The sequence below is a fragment of the Crassostrea angulata genome, chromosome 4 (assembly GCF_025612915.1).
Source record: "Crassostrea angulata isolate pt1a10 chromosome 4, ASM2561291v2, whole genome shotgun sequence".
Classification (NCBI taxonomy): Eukaryota; Metazoa; Mollusca; class Bivalvia; order Ostreida; family Ostreidae; genus Magallana; species Magallana angulata.
Genome location: NC_069114.1, coordinates 5,797,927 through 5,818,951, shown reverse-complemented (window position 1 = coordinate 5,818,951; position 21,025 = coordinate 5,797,927). Strand labels below are relative to the sequence as shown.

The window sequence follows — 21,025 nt, the reverse complement described above, 5'->3', positions numbered from 1 at the left end:
GACTTGTCTATACATTGTTTTCCATAGTAAGATAATTTCCATATTTATTGCATCTATACACATAAAATTGGAAAATGCATGCATTAATTACATCCTCTTTAAAGTTAGGTCCCCATTACGATTGACACGCAGTGAAATGATTCATTTGTTAGATTGAACATAACTTTGAAGATAAGTTAATAAATGTAAAAACAAGTACAACTAAATAAATTGGAAAACAACTTGCTTCTAAACAGAATCATTTTATAAATTGTAAAGTCTCTCTAATGACTAATCCATGTAATTCAAATAGTTCATTTTTTTGGTTACCATTTGAGGGTAAAGATTTAGAAAATTATCTGATATTATAACATATTTCAGAATCATTTAGGTTTTTTCATTTATTTACTTTCTCCTTTACTCAAACAAAATCCTTGCTTGTTTTAAAATGAGAATCACAAAGATTGCAAAAGTGTCAATCGGCAGACACTGGAGAGTGAAAACTCTAAATGCAATCAGCAAAAAATGTCTTTATTGTGTCCAACAAAATGCATTAGTTTTGATAGATACATATTTTGGCTGTCATTCACAAGTGAATACTCTTCAATGTTTTTCATATCATGTTTTACCTTTTTTTAAAAATCTGACCTTGAATTCAAATTGAATGCATATAGTCTAGTCCTTATTTCTAAAAAGAGCTCTAGAAATACATTTTAACGGCAAATAATTTTTTTTTGGTCCAGCATGATTTTTAATCATAATTAAAGTATGCTGATACTGAAAAAATATGCTGGATTTCATGAAAATATGGCGTTAAGTAGGCCAAAATAGCGATTCAAAATGGCGGACAGCCAATCTTCAATTTTTTTTCTTACAGTCTCTTCAATGGATAAAAAAAAATGACAAACACTTATGAATTGATCCAAAATAGTATTTCATCATATCCAATGTGTGCTGAGTCTTTCGAATTATTCTGGCTTTCCACAAATGTGGTTAATTAGGTCAAAGTGGCGATTTAAACTTAAAACGGAAAAAAGCATGAGACCAACAAGTTGAATTTGGTCCAGCAAAGTCTATCAGTATAACTAAGACTAGCTCAGTCTTAAGAAATATGCTAGCTATGACGGAAATTCCGTAAAATAAGTCAAAACGGCGATTTAAAATGGCCTATATATAGCCAGATTTCATCACTTTCTATCTAAGCTTTTTAACAAGAAACAAAGCATTAAAACAATTATAGTCCAATCCAAAAAAAGTTTTATTCATAATAAGGGTATACTGAGTTTGACGATATAATTATGCTTACTTTTACAAAAATAGCGTATTTGGGTCAAAATGGCGTTTCAAAATGGCCGACAGCCAGAATTCATAATTCTCTTTCAAAGCCGTTTACGGAGATGAAAAATGTAAGTATTACATTATACAAATATGCACATGAAAAATTACATTGGAACACTTTAAAGGGGCATGGTCACGATTTTGGTCAAAAATTATTTTTTCGATTTTAATATTTACGATGCTTCAGTAAGGCATTTTTAATAGGCGACCGAAATTTGAGTATCATTCGTTGAATAATATGTAAGTTACAGGGCTTGAAATTCTTTGCTATGTAAACAAAGCGTTTGTTTACATTTTGAATGTTGAAGTGAAAATTCCAGTTTTAGACCTAAAATGAAAGTGTTTAAAGTTAGAAACTGTTTATTTATGCTTAAAATGAATAAGAAGGTAGACAAATCAGCTTGAAAAAAGGTTTTACTGGTATATTGAACAAAATATGTAAACAAAAACAGGGCACGAGCCTTGTTTACATGAAAAAGAATTGTGAGCCCTAAATCCAAGAATGACTCTCAAAATTCATTTGATCATTAGGAATGCATTTCTAAAGCATTGTAAATAATAAAAACAGAAAAATAGAATTTGACCAAAACCGTGACCACGCCCCTTAAACGAGGAACAAGAACATTTCCATATTTTACTAAAAATTGTTAATTTTTTCCGTTTTGTCTTATTAAGGCGTATACCGGTATCTTATTTAAACATTCTGTGATCATGCTTTTCAATATCCGTCTTGTTCCTAAACCTTTCTGGGTTTTTTTTTTACTCATACTTAATTTACCGATTTCTCCGACCTGCAAGTTCGTGAAATACAACAAATACTTACAAATCAAAGTTTGAGTGAGGGAGGAGAAATATTTCTGCACTATAAAACTGGTGTTTTTAGGCTTTAAAGACATCGATGTCAAAAGCTTATATGATAACGTAGATACAATCAGATACTTAGGAACAGTGTACGACATGAAGAACTATTCTAGTATATGTCTGTCTCTTTCTTTAATACCTTTTTAGCAAATAAATCTAATATATCATCATATACACTGGAAAAGCTCGTGATTCAAAATGAGCTGAGATCAACATATCGTCCAGCTTAATATATTAGTAATAAGTATGTGCAATATGTTTTATGTTTTGGGCAACCCAAAGAATTTTACTCTTTTTAACATTACTAGGGACAATTTATATACATGTATTGTATAAGGAATCAATCTGTCTGTGTCTTCGTTAAAGATAAAAGAACCTCTTGCAAAAAAGTTAACATATGTTTGGCCAAATGTGCCTAAGAAAGTATAGCAATACGTGTCCTTATTCAGAGGAAAAGTTGAGGCTTTTATTACGGGGGTCTCTCTCCCGTGCAGTACTAACACTGGGCCAACCGTGAGCTTATTCTCTTGTTGTTGGACCCAGCCTCATCAAACCTCTAACAAGCCAACACGCGATTTAGTGTTGAGACTTTAATATAGATTTTACATGAAATATACTTTTACATGAGTTTGGTATGCATCAGCACCGAAGGTCTGATTCCAACTGACTATAATAATATATAGAGAACAATGGAACAACACAATAAAGGATTTACATAATAAGTACAGATGTAAGTAAATCAATTATCAAACAGCTATTGAGTAACTCGGGACATTTTAGCAGCATGTCCATAAAAGGATTAATAAGATGAAAGAAGATTAAATGTCAATAAACATAAACAGAAGTCAATTAAAAAATAAGCTGTCCATCACTGATTGTGCCTCAGGTGGGATTAATGCTGCGCGAAATTTATAACGTTTATAAAACAGTTGTCGAAATAGATGAAAAGTTTTTATAGCAATTAACACAAAGTCCGAAAAAGTTAATTTACACAATAATTAAAAATAGTCCGAAAGATTGAATTTCACACCGTGACAAACCCCCATATGAATCATGTTAAATAATATTTAAAGATAAAATTAATTCAATCAAACTATGTATCAGTGATAGAAATATTTCTCGAAAATTGTATGGATCCAAGCAATATTGAACTCTAGTCTCGTTCAACCAAACGCTCTGCCGACACCGTAAATCTCTGACAAGGATTTACGGAGACAGCCAAGCGTCGAGTTGAACAAGACTACATTGAACTCTGGCGTAGGAATACATACAACTACAAAAAATATTTAAATTGTTCGTACCTTATAAAATCTTACTATTTTTCAAGGTATTTACTTGTATGAATAAGTTTACTTGAAAAAAAACAATGCTTTAGCATATATTACATCAAATTTATCAATTATTTTCAAGAACTAAATCTTGTCAGCGGTAATGATTTGTGCTGAGGTCCAAACACTGTTTCACTTTCGGTTTGTCTGAGTAACTGCATAGGAGAGTTGATTAAAATCAAAGCAAACAAACACTACACAAAATTAATAAAAAAAAATCTCTTTATTTAGTGCATAAACAACACCTCAAAACATCACTCATGTTTCTATATGTCAATCTTAAGAAATTTCTTCTTAAATCATTTTTGTCCATAATAAAGTTCAATTACTGGTAATATAAAAATCACAACAGCATGCTCAGCCATGCAAAAATGAGCGTGAATCCTCCGTAGGGGGTGACGTATCGTATCTTTGTGTTCCCTGTCATTGCGTGGATGTAACAGCTCCCTGAGAACAGCAGGATTCCAGCCGTCAACAGAGTTCCTGTCTACAATAGACATCATATATCTTAAAAAAATTTCTGTCTGGAGAAAGTATATTATGACATCATTTTAAACCATTTTAACTTCTGAAAATAAATAAAGCCTTATACTCCTTTTCATCAATATAATAACCTCTGGATCATGTTTAAGATACTATTACACGTACATACAACCAGATTTAGATGTACTATACAAATTATACTGAATTGTTCTCACATTTGTTGTGGCAATACTTATCTCATCTTTCTATATGAGAATTGAATGTTTTAATGATAAAGAATTTTTATTTTTATCTTTTTATTTTTACTTTTATTCATACAGTATTGCAATCTGCTCCTTCATACTTTTTTGAATGAAAATTGACCTCGTAAAAACATGTTCATACACAATACATTCATAAAATTATCTCTACCTTTTCTACCTTCAAAGATAAAAGATTTTTGCTTTCTCATCAGTTGGTTCACGGTCAGTAAGTGTAACTATGTAACACAAACTGTAAATTTCTGATGATAACTAAAACCCCTTTCTTTTACATCAGGAAAGTAACATATAAAGTCATGAAAGCTGCATATAAACAAACATTTCAACATTTATCCTTTCCCACTATTTCCCTCTTTGCAGAGGAATTTGACACACTTACTAAGTAGGGCCTGCCACACAGTGGGGAACACATCAGAGCCACGGAGTGCACCATATGCATCTTGTTCCCAGTTTCAAAAGTCTGCAAATCAGGGAGGAAAACAAACCAGTGATTTATTTTTATGAAAGTTGTGACTTGTTCCAAGTAAATTCTTAATTGAAACATGACTTATTCGTTTTAAACCAACTTAATTATTGTCATTGTTTTATGTTAATCCTAGGGGTCGATCAAGACATCAACATTTCAGCATTTTTAGAATAATAAAAAAACACATACAACACTTAAAGATGTAAAATGTTTTCAGTTTACATTGATGTCAAGATGTTACATTAAACATTGTTCTAGTTTAATCAGCAAAATGACAATGTGACATGTTACTGGCTACAAACCCTTTTCAATTGTTCTCCTTTCTCATCTTCAGCTTTAAATGCTAAAAATTGCAAAAAAAAATCTGTATAAGAAACAGTTGTAGTAATATGCATGTACATGATATAATTATGATACTGGAACAAAAACTACCGTAAAAATTTACTTTATTTTGCTGCAGTTTTAATGTGCATGCTGTTGGGGATCTAACTAGGACATGTTAATGATAGTGGTATTTTATATTGTTTATTAATAAATGTAAAAAAATCACTTTGATTTAACTATTTTTCTTGTTATTTCAAAAGTTGGTCAATTTTATCCCTATGCCCTATAAACTGGTCAGTCCCACCTAAAACAGATTCCTCACACCGACTTGCATAATAGTTATCATTATATATCAATTGGGTTGATTGGATAAGAGTTTTAGAACTTCAAAAAGTTACTTTTTAAGGACACTAAAACATACATATATCTGAAGGTTACCCGAGCTACTATCCCAAATTATTTTCCTCTGAATTAATAATAGGAAAGTCATATAAAACCTGTTACCAGTGTAGGGATTTGAGAGTACATGTACTTGCAAACATTTTACATGTTACAAGTTCTATGTATTGGAAATACATGTAACTGCAGGGGATCATTAAACCAACTCTGTCCAACAAGCCTCGAGATTGTTGTGTAACCTGCTCGGTTGCCAGTCAGTGTCAGGGGCAGATATTTTTGTATGACTTTTTGGGGGTCCAATAAGCTTTACACTACATATAGGTGGTAGGCCTACATGTAACTGCCTAAATCACAGACCCTCATATATTGCCACACATTCCTTGTAGATCATTATTCAGAATAATCATTTATTACAAAATAAAGTGTTCTATGTTATACATGTTACTACAAAAAATAACACGAGAGGAAACAAGTCTTCCTTTTAAAGGAATGATCGGCAATAATGATATATTGATAGCTAGAAGCAATCAACATGATCAGTTTGATGTAAAAAAAAAAAATTAAAAAAGTGCTGTTTTTTTTACAAAATATAGAATATTTTGAACCTGTACACCATATTTCATCATCATAAACCGTCAACAAATTTAATTTTGAAATAAATTAAAGGAAAGCCGTTCGTAAACATCTTGTCTAGTTTTATATTTTCAACGTAATTATTAAATGTTAATGTATCTTCTTCTTCTTCAGAATACTGTAGGGCTCTTCAAAGAGCATTAACACGTATACAAAGAAAGAGTTGTATCAAAATAATTTAATGCGACTGAAAAACATTGAATGCCATCATAACTTGCTACTGAGGTTGCATTATAACGTAACCTTGTTTATAAATCAAGCCGTCTTCTTAGCTACTATTATGCAACATCAGTAGATCGGGGTCAGTTCATGGAGCATCTTCTTATGATTGAGGTCAGTTCATCGAGGTCAACTGCATTACTGAATGAATCTTTCTATCGAAATTCTTACGCGAGAGACAAAATGTGCATTCTTGGATTAACAGGTCGAACTGTATTTTATGTTTGTTTGCATCTCTTACGGTAAATGAATTGAAATAAAACTGAGTAAAATGTTATATTACCGAGCGCAGCGAGAGGCGGGCAAAGCCCGCCTCGCGAAGCGAGGATTAATGGTAACACGTATATATAAGAAAATCAGTGAAAAATGAAAGTTGAATCAGGGGTACTAAGGCCAAAAAAAATTTCTTCCAGCCCTGGGCGCCGCCATCTTGGCAGCCATTTTGTTTTTAAAAAGTTAGTTCGATCATTGATTGACTGGTACTTATCGATGTTTATTGCCCCTAAACTCGATTAAATAAGTTCCAGTATTTCAATAGAAGGTAATTTGAATTAAAGGAAATTAAAAAGGAAATCAGATAAGTTTCCATAGTGCTTCAATTAAGAAACACGACTTTTTCTATGTATGTCTTATCCAATTATCAGATGGAAAATAAAAACATTAACGTCAAGGAACTAATCTTTTAGATACTGAATAAAGTATTCAAATTTATTACAGCGGCATTCATATGAATTAAATTGATGAACAATGAAAGAAGAAATAAAAAAAATTGGAATCACGTAACTCTCTTCGGCTATTTCCGTAGACAAAACTTGAACGTTTTACGTCTGAGATATGACGTCATAATGTAGACTGAGCACGCGGCGTTTAGTTTAACTTTGAGTAGGCAACCATGCAGGCGGATCCTACTGTGTACGTTTTAACAGGCACGTAGCATCGTTTTTGAAAGTGGGGGGGGGGGGGGGCCAGACCCATCCAAAAAATCTTGACAAGCAAAAAAAGGGAAATTTAAAGTTTTCCAAAAATCTTCAAAATCCTAATCCGTGGGGGGGGGGGGGGGGGGGGGGGGGGGTGTAGACTCAGCTAAAAAAAAAAATTCTTCCCTACCAAATTTTTTTTCCCTCCAAATCATGAAATTACTAATCCGCGGGGGGGGGGGGGGGGGGGGTAACTTCAATTTAACTACTCATTTCCTAATTTTCATACCAATTTTTTACTAACTTCCAAAAAAGTGGGGGGGCCAACTCCATTATAATTCATTTTTTTATATGTAAATTTTAAAAAATTTGCTGCTGCGAGAAAAAGTGGGGGGGCCAGGCCCCCCCTGGCCCCCCCTGATGCTACGTGCCTGTTTAAATAGATTTTATCACAAAAAAATGAAACTGCATTGTGTTAAATCTGCGCTCGGTCCAACGGTCACACCGTTTACATATTAATATTAAACCAAACTTCAAGTTTTTATAAGAACTACTTATGCAAGCGAACTGTGTGGGCACGTGGAAGCATTTGCCAGATGCTTCATATGGACACAACAGTGATCGGCCGAAGCCGATCACAAAAAGAAAAGGAGCTCAGCTGTTCGAATTTAAAGTTCAAGGTTACACGTATATCATCTGTAATAATTACGTAAAACCCAGTAAAATGACAGAAACCTTATACCGAGCGCAGCGAGAGGCGGGCGAAGCCCGCCTCGCGAAGCGAGGATTAATGGTAACACGTATATGTAAGAAAATCAGTGAAAAATGAAAGTTGAATCAGGGGTACTAAGGCAAAAAAAAAATTCTTCCAGCCATGGGCGCCGCCATATTGGCAGCCATTTTGTTTTAAAAAAGTTAGTTCGATCATTGATTGACTGGTACTTACCGATGTTTATTGCCCCTAAACTCGATTTAATAAGTTCCAGTGTTTCAATAGAAGGTAATTTGAATTAAAAGAAATTAAAAAGGAAACCAGATAAGTTTCAAAAGAGCTTCAATAAAGAAACACGACTTGTTCTATGTATGTCTTATCCAATTATCAGATAGAAAATAAAAACATTAACGTCAAGGAACTGATCTTTTAGACACTGAACAAAGTATGCAATTTTATTACAGCGGCATTCATATGAATTAAATTGATGAACAATAAATAAAGAAATTTAAAAAATTCGGAATCACGTAACTCTCTTCGGCTATTTCCGAAGACAAAACTTGAACGTTTTACGTCTGAAATATGACGTCATAATGTAGACTGAGCACGCGACGTTTAGTTTAACTTTGACGAATGGTATGAGTAGGCAGGCGGATCCTACTGTGTGCATTTCAAATAAATTTTATTCTACAAAAAACTGCACTGTGTTAAATCTGCGCTCGGTCCAACGGTCACACCGTTTACATATTATAGAGTTATTTTGATTTACCATGTGCACCATAAGCGGCCAATGAAACAGCCGCAGCACCGGATAAACCGCCGATTCTGAGGAAAAACCTTGATCCATGAAAAGTCATGGCCTCGCTTGCTTTGGTTCTCACAGTTTCCGTAACTTCGCCGGCAGTTTGCTCCAAATCTTTCCTCTGATAGCCAAGATTTGTTACTGCTTTGTCAAGGTAGTATAATCCCAGATTCAAGATCTCCGTCATCGTGTCACATCATATATCTTCCTGAACCAATTTCAGCTCGATTTTTGTTGCAACCAACAGGACTTTTTACTTTCACTTTCAGATTGGCTTATGGCAGAAATGTCGAACCCGATTATTTTAATTTTCCGCCAAGTAAAACGATATTGAAATATTTTAGTACATTATTTATAGGCTATGCATTAAACCATTCAACAAGACCTTTTAATTTTTAATTGTCGAAAAACTAAATATGAAGTTTTTCCGCGAAAACACCTTTCGTTTTGATTCTCTTTTTGATTGGGCGATTTGATGCATGTGACTGGTGACCAGTTTTAGTAGCCCCTCTACTTGTTCAGGTAAGTACAGTAGGCGACACTTGAAAATAGTGAAAATTGAATATTGACATTTGTTTTCTAAAGCACATACATATGGAGAAATCATAATGATTTTGCCAAAGACTAATAAAACTAAATGCCATGTCACGAAACGGCTGGAAGATTAAAGAAAAAAAAGTATTTGTTTCACTTTACTTTCGTTTTCACCTCGGTATTCCCGAAAGTATTGGAATGGTGAAATAAATTTATCTTTGTAATATGTTTAACAAAATACTGAACAAAGATTCTATAAATACCATTGAAATTTTACAATTTTTTATGATGAACAGATTGTCTTTAAATAAAAATGAACTTTCGTTTTTGCCTATCAGATTAAAGGGTACCTGCAGTGCCGGTCAATTTTTGATATAATGGAGATCTATGTGTAAAAACATCATCCTGAAATTTTTACATCGATCGCATAAGTAGTTTTCGAGATATTTGGGGAAAACCCGATTTCACACCTGAACGAGTTTTGAATCAAGCCATTTTGGCGCGAGATGAACTGTGACGTCACGGGGTCAACGCCGCTGTATGAGAAACAGGAATATCGTATGAAAACTGTTCGTTTTCTTGCATTGTTTAATCGATATATGAATATTTTTTTCTGTTATTTTGTTTCCGTATCAACCCTGGATGACTAATTATACTGTCGTTTGAGTTTAACCCGTATTTTATCGAACAAAAATGCCGAATTTGGACAATTGTTTGCTTCATGAATTTCGTCAAATGTGTAACACATTTTACATATAAATGCACACCATATGTAGCAAAATGACAATTAATCAAAGCATTATTGTTATACGAAACATATTTTGTTAATATTGTCATTCTTTCGAATGATTTCTCAGTGACCTTATTAACTGATTATAATAATAATATTGATGATACATAATGATATTTCGTAAAAGGTAACTCGGGGTCTATTCCTCGTATAAGGCATAACATTACAAATGATGTCGCCCGATTATTCAATAATATTGATATCGGACCAATAACAATCAAAATAGTATGCATTCTTTAACAAACAAACACGGGATTATAAACGGATCAAGGCGAAAGTCCAAGATGGCTGCATGCATGATTATGTCTGTCTCGTATTCTTTTAAAAATACGATAATGGAATTTAATTTTGCATTTATTTACATCCTTTGTCAAAATGTTCCAGTTTATTTAGATTTCATAATGATTCGTTGTCAGTATTACAATTTAAGCTATACGGAGTTATAAAGCGTTTAATTGCTGACCATAGCGCTCGAAAAAAAGTTGCACTTTATTAAATAACAAATCATAAATCCGAAATAATTACTTGATCACATAAAAAAGGTTTCAATTGCAGAATTGTAAATTTTTGTCATTATTTAAGTGATAAGATAAGTAACAATAAAGGCATTTACTTTGAACATTAGTTTTACTATTCAATAGTATCATGCATGCTTCTTTAATCACTGATTGTCGGACTATACACATGTTTTAGCTGACGAATGCTTGATTTTACACAGTCTAATTTATTTTTCTGTTTTATCTTTTAACAATTGAGTAGCTAATTATACACAAATCAATTTACCAGTCTAGAGGTGTGAAACCCTCTCTTTGTTCACCAGACTCGTGTACCTTACCCCAGATACACGTGTGTCTGGAGCAGTGGCTTCGTTAGTTTACCTGTTTACCTGTGTCATTATCTCGGATCACTCGTGTGTGAAAGGATATTATGTAATCAATAAAATGAATAATGAACATAAATTTGCCAATGTTAGCGTTTTAAGATATCGTATTTATCGGTAAAAAGGCGACGAGAATAACAAATTTTAAAATCGTTTAAAAAGAAATCAGATTGTAATAAAATAATAACGGATACAAATTTCTAGATCTACAATACTTAAATTAACAAAATACGTCAAAACATCAGACCTATATCAATCATTTTGGCTGAAAAATCGAATTTAATTTGTATAGCTTTGTAAGGAAATTTCCGTCGTGTTGACCTCGTGACGTCACTTCCGCTGAAGCCTCGTTATCGCCTAATTCTGTTTTCTCTTGATTAGATTTCCCAAAGCAGGTAAAAATAGCCACTTTGAAGGGGCGTAACTTCATTATTTTTGCACCGATTTCGATGCGGTTTTTTGCATTAAATTTTGGTAAATAAACTCTTTAACATATGTTTCACATCGGCTGGGCTGCAGGTACCCTTTAAAAATTGAAATTGCTTTCAGAGTACAGACCATACTCTGTCCCGATTTTTTGCTTTCACCACTTTTCGACAATCATAAATACCGTTGAGTTTAAAATGTCCAGAATATCTGTTTTGAAACGCCCCCTTTACCGTTTCAGGTTTCAATATACATCCCAAAAAAGAAAGTCTTAAGTACGGGGATTTTGCATTGCATCAGCTATGAATAAGCCCGGATGATAACGTTGAAAAATTGTGCGAGGTATCCCGAGTACTTCTGATTAGAAAAAAGATGTAAACATTTCCCATTATAAATCTCCATAAGAAATTTGTTGTGTTCCCGTGAACTTTTATGAGTGAAAAGTGATAATTTGTCAATGAAGATATCTTGGATATTTTCCCTTTTATCGATTTCAACAGCATTTTTTTCACAGGTATATGTATTTTTATTAAAAATCATCAAAAAGTGATGGAAGCAAAAACTTGGGACAGACTTTATAGTATAAGGTATTAAGGATCCTAGACACCCGGTGAATTCTACTTTCAGGGATTGATCAGCCCAGTGTGGGAAATTCCATTTTTGGGGAATTTGGAATAATTTTATTGACAATTTGATGAAATTGGGAAAAATTGTGTATGTTAAGCATACATCATAATTTCAGGCAGGGTGTAATCCACATAACGTGAGACTTCTGAATTGGTACAACCAAACAGCTAGACTTTAAATTATGAACCAACTTCATACAGTTATGTATGAGATTCCTGTTTCTGTCATTTGAATTAGTCTTTTTCTGAATAAAATTTAACTCCCTCAAGGAACTTTAATACACAATTTCGCAACTCCCCTTGGTCTCTTTAAATGCATTTAAAATATAATTTTCCATTTGAAATAACTCCTTATGCTTAACTTTTATTTAAATATTAATCGATCAAAATTACATTGATACATTTACAATATGATACGAATTATTACAATGTGTAGAAAAACAGCAGAGAACTCAGATTAAAGTTGCTGGTAATGTTTCCAGGGTGTTATAAAACTTTAGTTAATATATTCTTACTGCACTTTAATTGTTAAGTGTTAATTGAGTTAAATAAAGAAAAATTAAGGACATTTTGATTATTTTATGAAGTATTTTTCCAAGAGAATTAAATAAAAGCATCATTCACCATTTGGGAAAAATAATGCTAAACTGGAAAAAATTTAACTTATTTTCCATTGGGAATGGGGCTGAATTTTGGCCTCTGAGAAGGTACTGATAAATCCCTGACTTTTTAAGATGATACATCCCAACATGGCGATTTTAATTGCCAAATATAGGTACCCTAGCTATGTAGCAAACAATGAGTGTAGCTTCGCTCTACTGACCCGCACGTTCCGAGTTCAAATACTGCAGGGACTTTTTTGTGAATAATGGTAAAATTTTAAAAGTTCATCTTATCTCCAAAAAATAAATATTTTTCTGTCATTATCAAGTTGAACACATGCTAAATATCCATATCCTAAAGTAATTTATAAGTTCTGGCTTGCCAAAAGGTGTTGAGGACCCTTAATCACTTCCTGCAAGGTATACTGAAAAGTGATTGCAAGTCATTTTAATCTCATAAGCATTAAAAAAAAAAACCACATGATGTTAATTTTAGAGATTGAATTCTGATATCTTAAAATATTAATCCCTTTATGATAAAACAAAAATAAAGCAGATTACCACTCAAAATGAAAATGTGTTTATTGCAGATGGTTAGCTATAACACAACAAACCAACAATGAGTGCGGAATCATCTGGTTCAGGCAAGCCTGTTGATGGATCTTCTCCTGGATCTTCTAAACCAGGTAAAAATTAAGGAATTCCATTGCTGCATGAGCTATATGTAATATCCAGACTCCAGGGCTTTATTGCATCTCAAATGGCTAAGAAAAAAAAAGTTTATATTTTGAATATCGGAGAAGAAATTAATGTTTGCACATATTATGAACTACTCTTTTAACCACTTTTTATTGCTCACCTAACCTGACGGTTCAAGTGAGCTTTCCTGATCAAAATTTGTCTGCTGTGGCATCTACGTCATTAGAGATATCTTTGTAAACTTTTTACATTTTCATCTCCATCAAAATCACTGAGCCAGTTTCAACCAAACTTGGCACAAAGCATTACTGAGGAAAGGGAATTCAATTGTGTTCAAATGAAAAGGAGAAAATTTAGAGAATTATTGAAAATTTGAAAGCATTTTTCAGAAATCTTCTTCTCAAAAACCATTTTTTTCAGAAAAGCTGAATCTTATGTGGAATTGACCTCAGGTAGAGTTAAAGTTTGCTCAAATCATTATCCTGGGAATAGCCAGTCTATGCGAAAGTTTGTTTGGCCACAAAGACCATTTACTTAAATTAGTCCTGTGTAATCGTAAATTGATTGACTGTAAATTGTAAATTGTTTCAATTGAAATGTGTAGTAAAAAACTTTGAAAAATCTTCTTAACTTAAAACCAATTACCCAGAAAAGTCAACTTTGTGGAAGCATTGACCTCAGTAGGTGTTAAGATTCAAGTTTGTTAAAATCATGATACGTGGGGGGAGGGGGGAGTCAAATTTTTACATAAGAAGATATACGAGGGTTCATAGAAAAGTTCGCAGACAAATTCGATTGTGAGTGGACTATATACGCATGATAACAGCGAAACTTTTCAGATTTAAACTTTTTTTGTAAGAAATATGTAAAGATTTGTATGTTTTAAATGCACCATAAAAGATATACAGCTTAAATATTTTGATACGATATGCTTCATGGAGCATGTCAGATTATTAATTTTTTATATTTTTTGTACACATTTGTCCTTATTAAGAAAATGTACGGTTTATGTGCAGAAAAATTATCGATATTTCATATGACATCACAATGACATATGAAGGTCATTTTGTGAAAGTTTCAACTTAATTGAAGAATTTCTGTATCTTTTTAAGAAGAATTCAAATTCATATGATTTTTATTTTTAATTGACAGTCATTTAATAAAACGTACGCCATCCTACAAAGTACACAGTAATTTTGCGGTAATTCACTTTGTCCTCGAACTTTTCTAACAACCCTCATATGTAAAGAAAAATCAATAAAAGTCTTCTTTTCAAAAACCAATTAAAAGAAGACTTAAATTTGTGTGGAATCATCCTCAGATAGTGTAGATTTAACTTCAAATCATGATTGCTGAGGTAGGGTGGGGCTACAATTTGGAGGGGGGGGGGTGAATCTTTACATTTTAATAAATAGAGAAAATCTGTTCAAAATCTTTTTTCAAATGACTGTTTAACTTAAAAATATGTTGAGAAAAATTTGGAAATCTTTTAACAAGATGTCACAGGATTAATTATTTTAGTTAATTAGTAATCATATTTGCATTCTTTTATTGCAACATTTCATGATTTCATTTCCCATTGTTCATTTGTTTACATTCACGCCGCTTCATTCATTCATACAATCATTCATAGTATGACAGGACAGTAGTATGAGAGGTCACGTGGTTATGTTTGGCGGATGGATCAGTGAATGAATGGGTGTGTTAGACTGGTTTTTCGGGTTAGAGTAAGTGCACATGTCTGTTTGCATAATCTAATTTTTAGCACGAACTTTGGTTTAATATCACGACACCACCCAAGACAGACGGTTGAATTACTAAGCTTCATAGCTTGTCAACCCAGGGATCGACATTAACGGTTGCCCGATTGCCCGGGGCAAGTAAAATCTCTATTCAGGCAAGTGAAACTCTGGGTAGCCTTGTCCGATCGGGCAAGTAAAATTTCTGAATAGAAGTACATCTTTTGTTTTGGTTACAAATAATTTTTATCATAAAATCAACATCCCTTCCGAATTGGAACTCTTAAGTCTTCTATTACCTTAGCGTTTAATTTTAAGTAAGTCGTTCCATATGACATTCTTGTTACATTGATTTACAGATCGCGCGAATATATATCCATGTGCTCGATGACAGTTCTTTTTCGTATTACGGTATGTGCTGTCATGATAAAAAGCCAAACCATGTGCATGTCACGATATTCTGAATGCATTTGTCGTACGACTTAATTATTTCACAAACACCTGTGTTAATGGAAACGGAGATAGTTTGGTTTTATTAAACGTCATGGCATCGCAGACTTCTCTTTTTAAATACTTTGGAGGGAAACAAAATGAAAGTAAATCAAAAGAATCAAAAGATTCTACTGAAAATTAAAAAAAAATACGAACTTAAAAGAAAACGGGGATTTGTTGATTCTTGGAAATCTGAATTTGTACCCTGGTAGGTTTACCTGATACTGACACAGGTATGGTATGCACTGTGTGCCAAAAATTATGATATCATGAATGACAATCTGATTATCAAGATCCACTTGCCTATGTGCTGTAGAATAACATTATTGGCATATTACTACTTGTTTATATCAATAAAATTGATTTACAGTGTGTTTTTTCTTCTTACTGAATTCGGGCAACCAAGTTTAAGATTTGGGCATGTCTAAATTTGAGTTCACTTGCCCTAAGGGCAAGTGAATTTAAAAGTTAATGTCTATCCCTGCAACCCAACTATTATCTTTAAGTTCATATTGCTGTTATACTTGGTGAGTCATTTTAATCAAATATGTGTAATTTAAATATTATTTAACTAAAGATGAATTTAACGAGTGAATGTAGAGAATGAGAGTTTCTTGGTAATGTTATAATTGTATATCATTATAGATCACCTAGCTGTACTTGTGGAAACCATTTATTGGATATTCAAATACAACAATAAATTCAGTGTCATTTCCACGAAAAGGCCTCGGAGTTCTTGTTCCCAAATGTAGCTCAGAATATTACCGTATTTCACGGAATTTTGGTCGATACTTTTTTCCCCTGACATGTGGACCTCGCCCTATTCATCGCTTCGCCCAATTTATGTTTTTTTTTTGGTTGGAATTTTGCAAAAATTTATGCAACCCTCCAATAAAATCATGAGTGTTTACTGTAATACTGCTTGAATTTCTGTGTAAAAATCGTATGGATTTTAATCAATATATTGTAGTAATTTATCATTTAAACAAAATTAAATGTAAATAGATTTATTTCTTCTTACATTTCTTACTTAGATCACTGACTGAATCATTAAATGCTGTCATGCATTTTGATCGTGTGCTTACGATAAACAGGAAATCGATTTCGCGCGGTAAAAGTAAAATGAGAACCGTACAAAGGGTAATTACGGGGGGAAATATCGTCGGGTAGAAATAAAAAAAAAAAAATTGTTTTTATAATAGAATACATGAACAAGTCTTTTTCTGTATATTCAACATAAAACTTTCGATGAAATTTTAGCCAGGTGTCTCTGAAATCAGTCTGGGTAGCGCTGACTTTATTTATACACAGTTGAACTCTCGGCACGTGCTACTCATGCCTGCAGGCTTCAATAAGATCAGAGGTTGACTCATGTATATACACAGTATAAAGTCACATAGAGACACAGGGTGGCATGTGCTACCGTAGTCATGCCTCCAGGCTAGGTAACTATCCCCTGGTTAACACCAGTTTGTACACATGGCAGGGAAGTATAAAAAAACGATCTTAAATTAAAACCGGCCGTACTGAATTATTTGGTTTGAAAATTTTGACGCAATTTCAGACATTTTCTTACGATGTTTTCAAGAAATACATTTTATTTCCCTTTTGTTTAAAACTGTGAAATAAGATTAAAGGCTACTATATGATAACGTTATTGGTTTAAACCATTTATTCATTAGAACTAGCGGTAATTTTTCGACCAATTCTTCGAAGTCGACCTATTTATACTTTTTTTTATTTTATGGCTAAAAACGGCCTCCTTCGCCCAATAAACCGTATCGACCTAAATTCAGTGAAATACGGTATATATCAGCTACCCCTTGACAAAGATATATGCTCTGACTACTAAGTGTTCTAGATATTTCATATTTGGTATTCTGAAGACAGTCAAAAGCTTTTTTGGTCAGTTATGGCTATTGTTGCTCAGGTGAGTGATGTGGCCCTGGAACTATTGTTAAAATTATTACTTATACTCCAGTTATTTTGTGTAATATAACTTTTTCTCATAATGAGCAAATGTTTAAATGAAATCAACTCGATCCACTAGTCCTCTAACTAACCTAAACAAAAAATACCCAAGTAGAGTGCATATAATAATAGTTAGGTATAATGTGCACCATTAAACTTTTATTAAACACTGGAACAGGTAAAAGTCAAAGTAGAAATTGTGGAAGGATGTGTATTCACACAATCGTGACAATTGTTCTGTACAGTAATATTTAAAAAAAGTTGGGATTATTCAAGAGAACTTAACTTAGGCAACATAAAATAAATTTTTAGATCCTCATCCTTGCCTGCCCCTCTGAAAATGGCCCGCCCCGATGTATTTTATTTTATTTTGAAAAAAAATGTGTGGAAAAATATTTTCAGGAAAAAAAATCGAGCAAAGTATACAAAAAATTCATAACATTTTTAATAATGGATGCTTAAGATGGGATTACCATTTAATTCCAGTCATGTTTGTTATCATGAGCATACAAATGTCTTCATGCATTCACAGTAAGGTTGAAATTAAATAGCATTAAAAGATTACAAATGGGTTTGTGTACTCAAATTTTAAGAAAATAGAGCAGTTGTCATTTCTAGAACATGAACTGTGAAAAAGATGTTCTTAAGAAAAATAATAAATAAAATCCACCCCATATTTTTAGCTCACCTGAGCTGAAAGCTCAAGTGAGCTATTCTGATCACATTTTGTCTGTCGTCCGTCTGTCTGTCTGTCTGTCCGTCTGTCCGTCTGTCTGTAAACTTTTCTCAAGAACCACTGGGCCAATTTCAACCAAACTTGGCACAAAGCATCCTTAGCCTAAGGGGATTTAAATTTGTGAAAATTAAGGATCACGCCCTTTTGCAAAGGGAGATAATTAGGAATTTATGAAAATTTTCGAGAAATTTTCAAAAATCTTCTTCTCATGAACCATAAGACCAGGAAAGCTGAAACTTGTGTAGAAGCATCCTCAGGTAGTGTAAATTCTAATTTGTGAAAATCATTATCCCTGGGGGTAGGGTGGGGCCACAATGGGGAATCGAAGTTTAACATAGGAATATATAGAGTAAATCTTTAAAAATCTTCTTCTCAGAAACTAATCAGCCAGGAAAGCTGAAACTTGTGTGGAAGCATCCTCAGTTAGTGTAAATTCATAGTTGTGAAAATCATGATCCCCGAGGGTTAAGTGGGGCCACAATGGGGGATCAAAGTTTTACATAGGAATATATAGAGTAAATCTTTAAAAATCTTCTTCTCAGAAACTAATCATCCAGTAAAGCTGAAACTTGTGTGGAAGCATCCTCAGGTAGTGTAGATTCAAAAATGTGAAAATCATGATCCCCGGGGGTAGGGTGGGGCCACAATGGGGTGTCGAAGTTTAACATAGGAATATATAAAGTAAATCTTTGAAAATCTTCTTCTCATGAACCATAAGACCAGGAAAGCTGAAACTTGTGTGGAAGCATCATCAGGTAGTGTAGATTCTAATTTGTGAAAATCATGACCCCCGAGGGTAAGGTGGGGCCCAAATGGGGGGTCGAGATTTAACATAGGAATATATAGAGTTAATCTTTAAAAATCTTCTTCTCATGAACCGTAAGACCAGGAAAGCTGAAACTTGTGTGGAAGCATCCTCAGGTAGTGTAGATTTTAATTTGTGAAAATTATGACCCCCGGGGGTAGGATGGGGCCACAATGGGGGGTCGAAGTTTTACATAGGAATATACAGAGTAAATCTTTAAAAATCTTCTTCTCATGAACCATAAGACCAGGAAAGCTGAAACTTGTGTGGAAGCATCCTCAGGTAGTGTAGATTCTAATTGTGAAAATCATGACCCCCGGAGGTAGGGTGGGGCCACAATTGGGGGTCGAAATTTAACATAGGAATATACAGAGTAAATCTTTAAAAATCTTCTTCTCAGAAACTAATCAGTCAGTAAAGCTGAAACTTGTGTGGAAGCATCCTCAGGTAGTGTAGAATCAAAGTTGTGAAAATCATGATCCCCGGGGGTAGGGTGGGGCCACAATGGGGTGTCGAAGTTTAAAATAGGAATATATAAAGTAAATCTTTAAAAATCTTCTTCTCAGAAACTAATCAGCCAGGAAAGCTGAAAATTGTGTTGAAGCATTCTCAGTTAGTGTAAATTCATAGTTGTAAAAATCATGATCCCCGGGGGTAGGGTGGGGCCACAATGGGGGATCGAAGTTTTACATAGGAATATATAGAGTAAATCTTTAAAAATCTTCTTCTCAGAAACTAATCAGCCAGTAAAGCTGAAACTTGTGTGGACGCATTCTCAGGTAGTGTAGATTCAAAGTTGTGAAAATCATGACCCCGGGGGGTAGGGTGGGGCCACAATGGGGGATCGAAGTTTTACATAGGAATATATAGAGTAAATCTTTAAAAATCTTCTTCTCAAAAACTAATCAGCCAGTAAAGCTGAAACTTGTGTGGAAGCATCATCAGGTAGTGTAGATTCATAGTTGTGAAAATCATGATCCCCAGGGGTAGGGTGGGGCTACAATGGGGGGGGGGTCAAAGTTTAACCAAGGAATATATATGGTAAATCTTTAAAAATCTTCTTCTCAGAAACTAATCAGCCAGATGATTCTTATTAATTGTTAAGACTTTGGCCCCAGGACAATTCTTAGCCCTCACAAGAAGGTTCAGAGTTTATGTACGTTTATATCCCATATATAAACAATTGTTAAGGATCTTTTTGAGAACTGCAATACTCAACATATGATATGACTATAAAATCATCCTGTTAGAGAAGGGACTAATGATTATAAACATAAGAATATCCAGGGGAAAAATGGATTTTATTTATACAGGATCAACATGTATTATTGTATATTGTCCAGATAGTTTGTATTATGACTCCATTAAGCTGATTTTATCATACCTATTGTTCCTCAGGTGAGCGATGTGGCCCATGGGCCTGTTGTTTGTAAATCAGGATGAGAATCTAAAAATTTATTTTATGTGGCCTAAGCAATCTATGTGAACACTTTTTGGACCACTCAGGACATTTTGGTCCTGTGTAATCAATACACATTGGGGCACATGGCTCAGTGGTCATAGACTTTAGACCAGTAACCAAAAGGTCGCTGGTTCAAACCTCACTGTGGTCACTTGATGTTGTGTGTTGTACACTTAAAAAGGCATTTATCTAAATTGTCTCAATCCACTCAGATGGAATCGGCATATGCAGGGAGTTAACCTGCAAGGGACTGGTGTCCAATCGAGGGGGAGTCAATGACTCTCATCCACTTAATGGAAACTGGGGATAAGTTCGTATATTCACCTTAATGGCATGGAGAAGGAATCAATAAACACGCAGGACCAAGCCAAATTTGAAATTTGTGTCCAGAAATTAAGTTTGTCACATATTTAGTGACTGAGTAAATTGTAGCTATTGATCATTATCTGATCTGGATCGCAGTTTTAGTAATTTTTACTAAACTCACGGTCAGTGTTATGTTTTATGAAATAAAGTCCCAAGGATTTAGATTTAACAGTTAC

The 21,025-nt window shown here is 33.7% G+C and overlaps 1 protein-coding gene across 1 annotated transcript; it reads right to left on the bottom strand.

Annotated features, from left to right (window-relative positions):
• Positions 1–3,707: 3,707 nt before the first annotated feature.
• Positions 3,708–8,993, bottom strand: LOC128180160 (transmembrane protein 256 homolog). The gene is made up of 4 exons (XM_052848048.1): positions 8,689–8,993; positions 5,018–5,058; positions 4,629–4,709; positions 3,708–3,993 (listed from the first exon to the last, which is right to left on the bottom strand). The coding sequence occupies exons 1-4, from the start codon at positions 8,906–8,908 to the stop codon at positions 3,850–3,852; spliced, it is 486 nt and encodes a 161-aa protein (XP_052704008.1). The 5' UTR covers positions 8,909–8,993; the 3' UTR covers positions 3,708–3,849.
• Between the last annotated feature and the right edge of the window lie 12,032 nt (positions 8,994–21,025).

Coding starts and splice junctions, on each gene's coding strand:
- LOC128180160 (XM_052848048.1), bottom strand. CDS start 8,908: ATGACGGAGATCTTGAATCTGGGATTATACTACCTTGACAAAGCAGTA. Junction 5,059..8,688: donor GGCCGCTTATGGTGCACATG/GTAAATCAAAAT, acceptor TGCAATTTTTAG/CATTTAAAGCTGAAGATGAG. Junction 4,710..5,017: donor AAGGAGAACAATTGAAAAGG/GTTTGTAGCCAG, acceptor CCTGATTTGCAG/ACTTTTGAAACTGGGAACAA.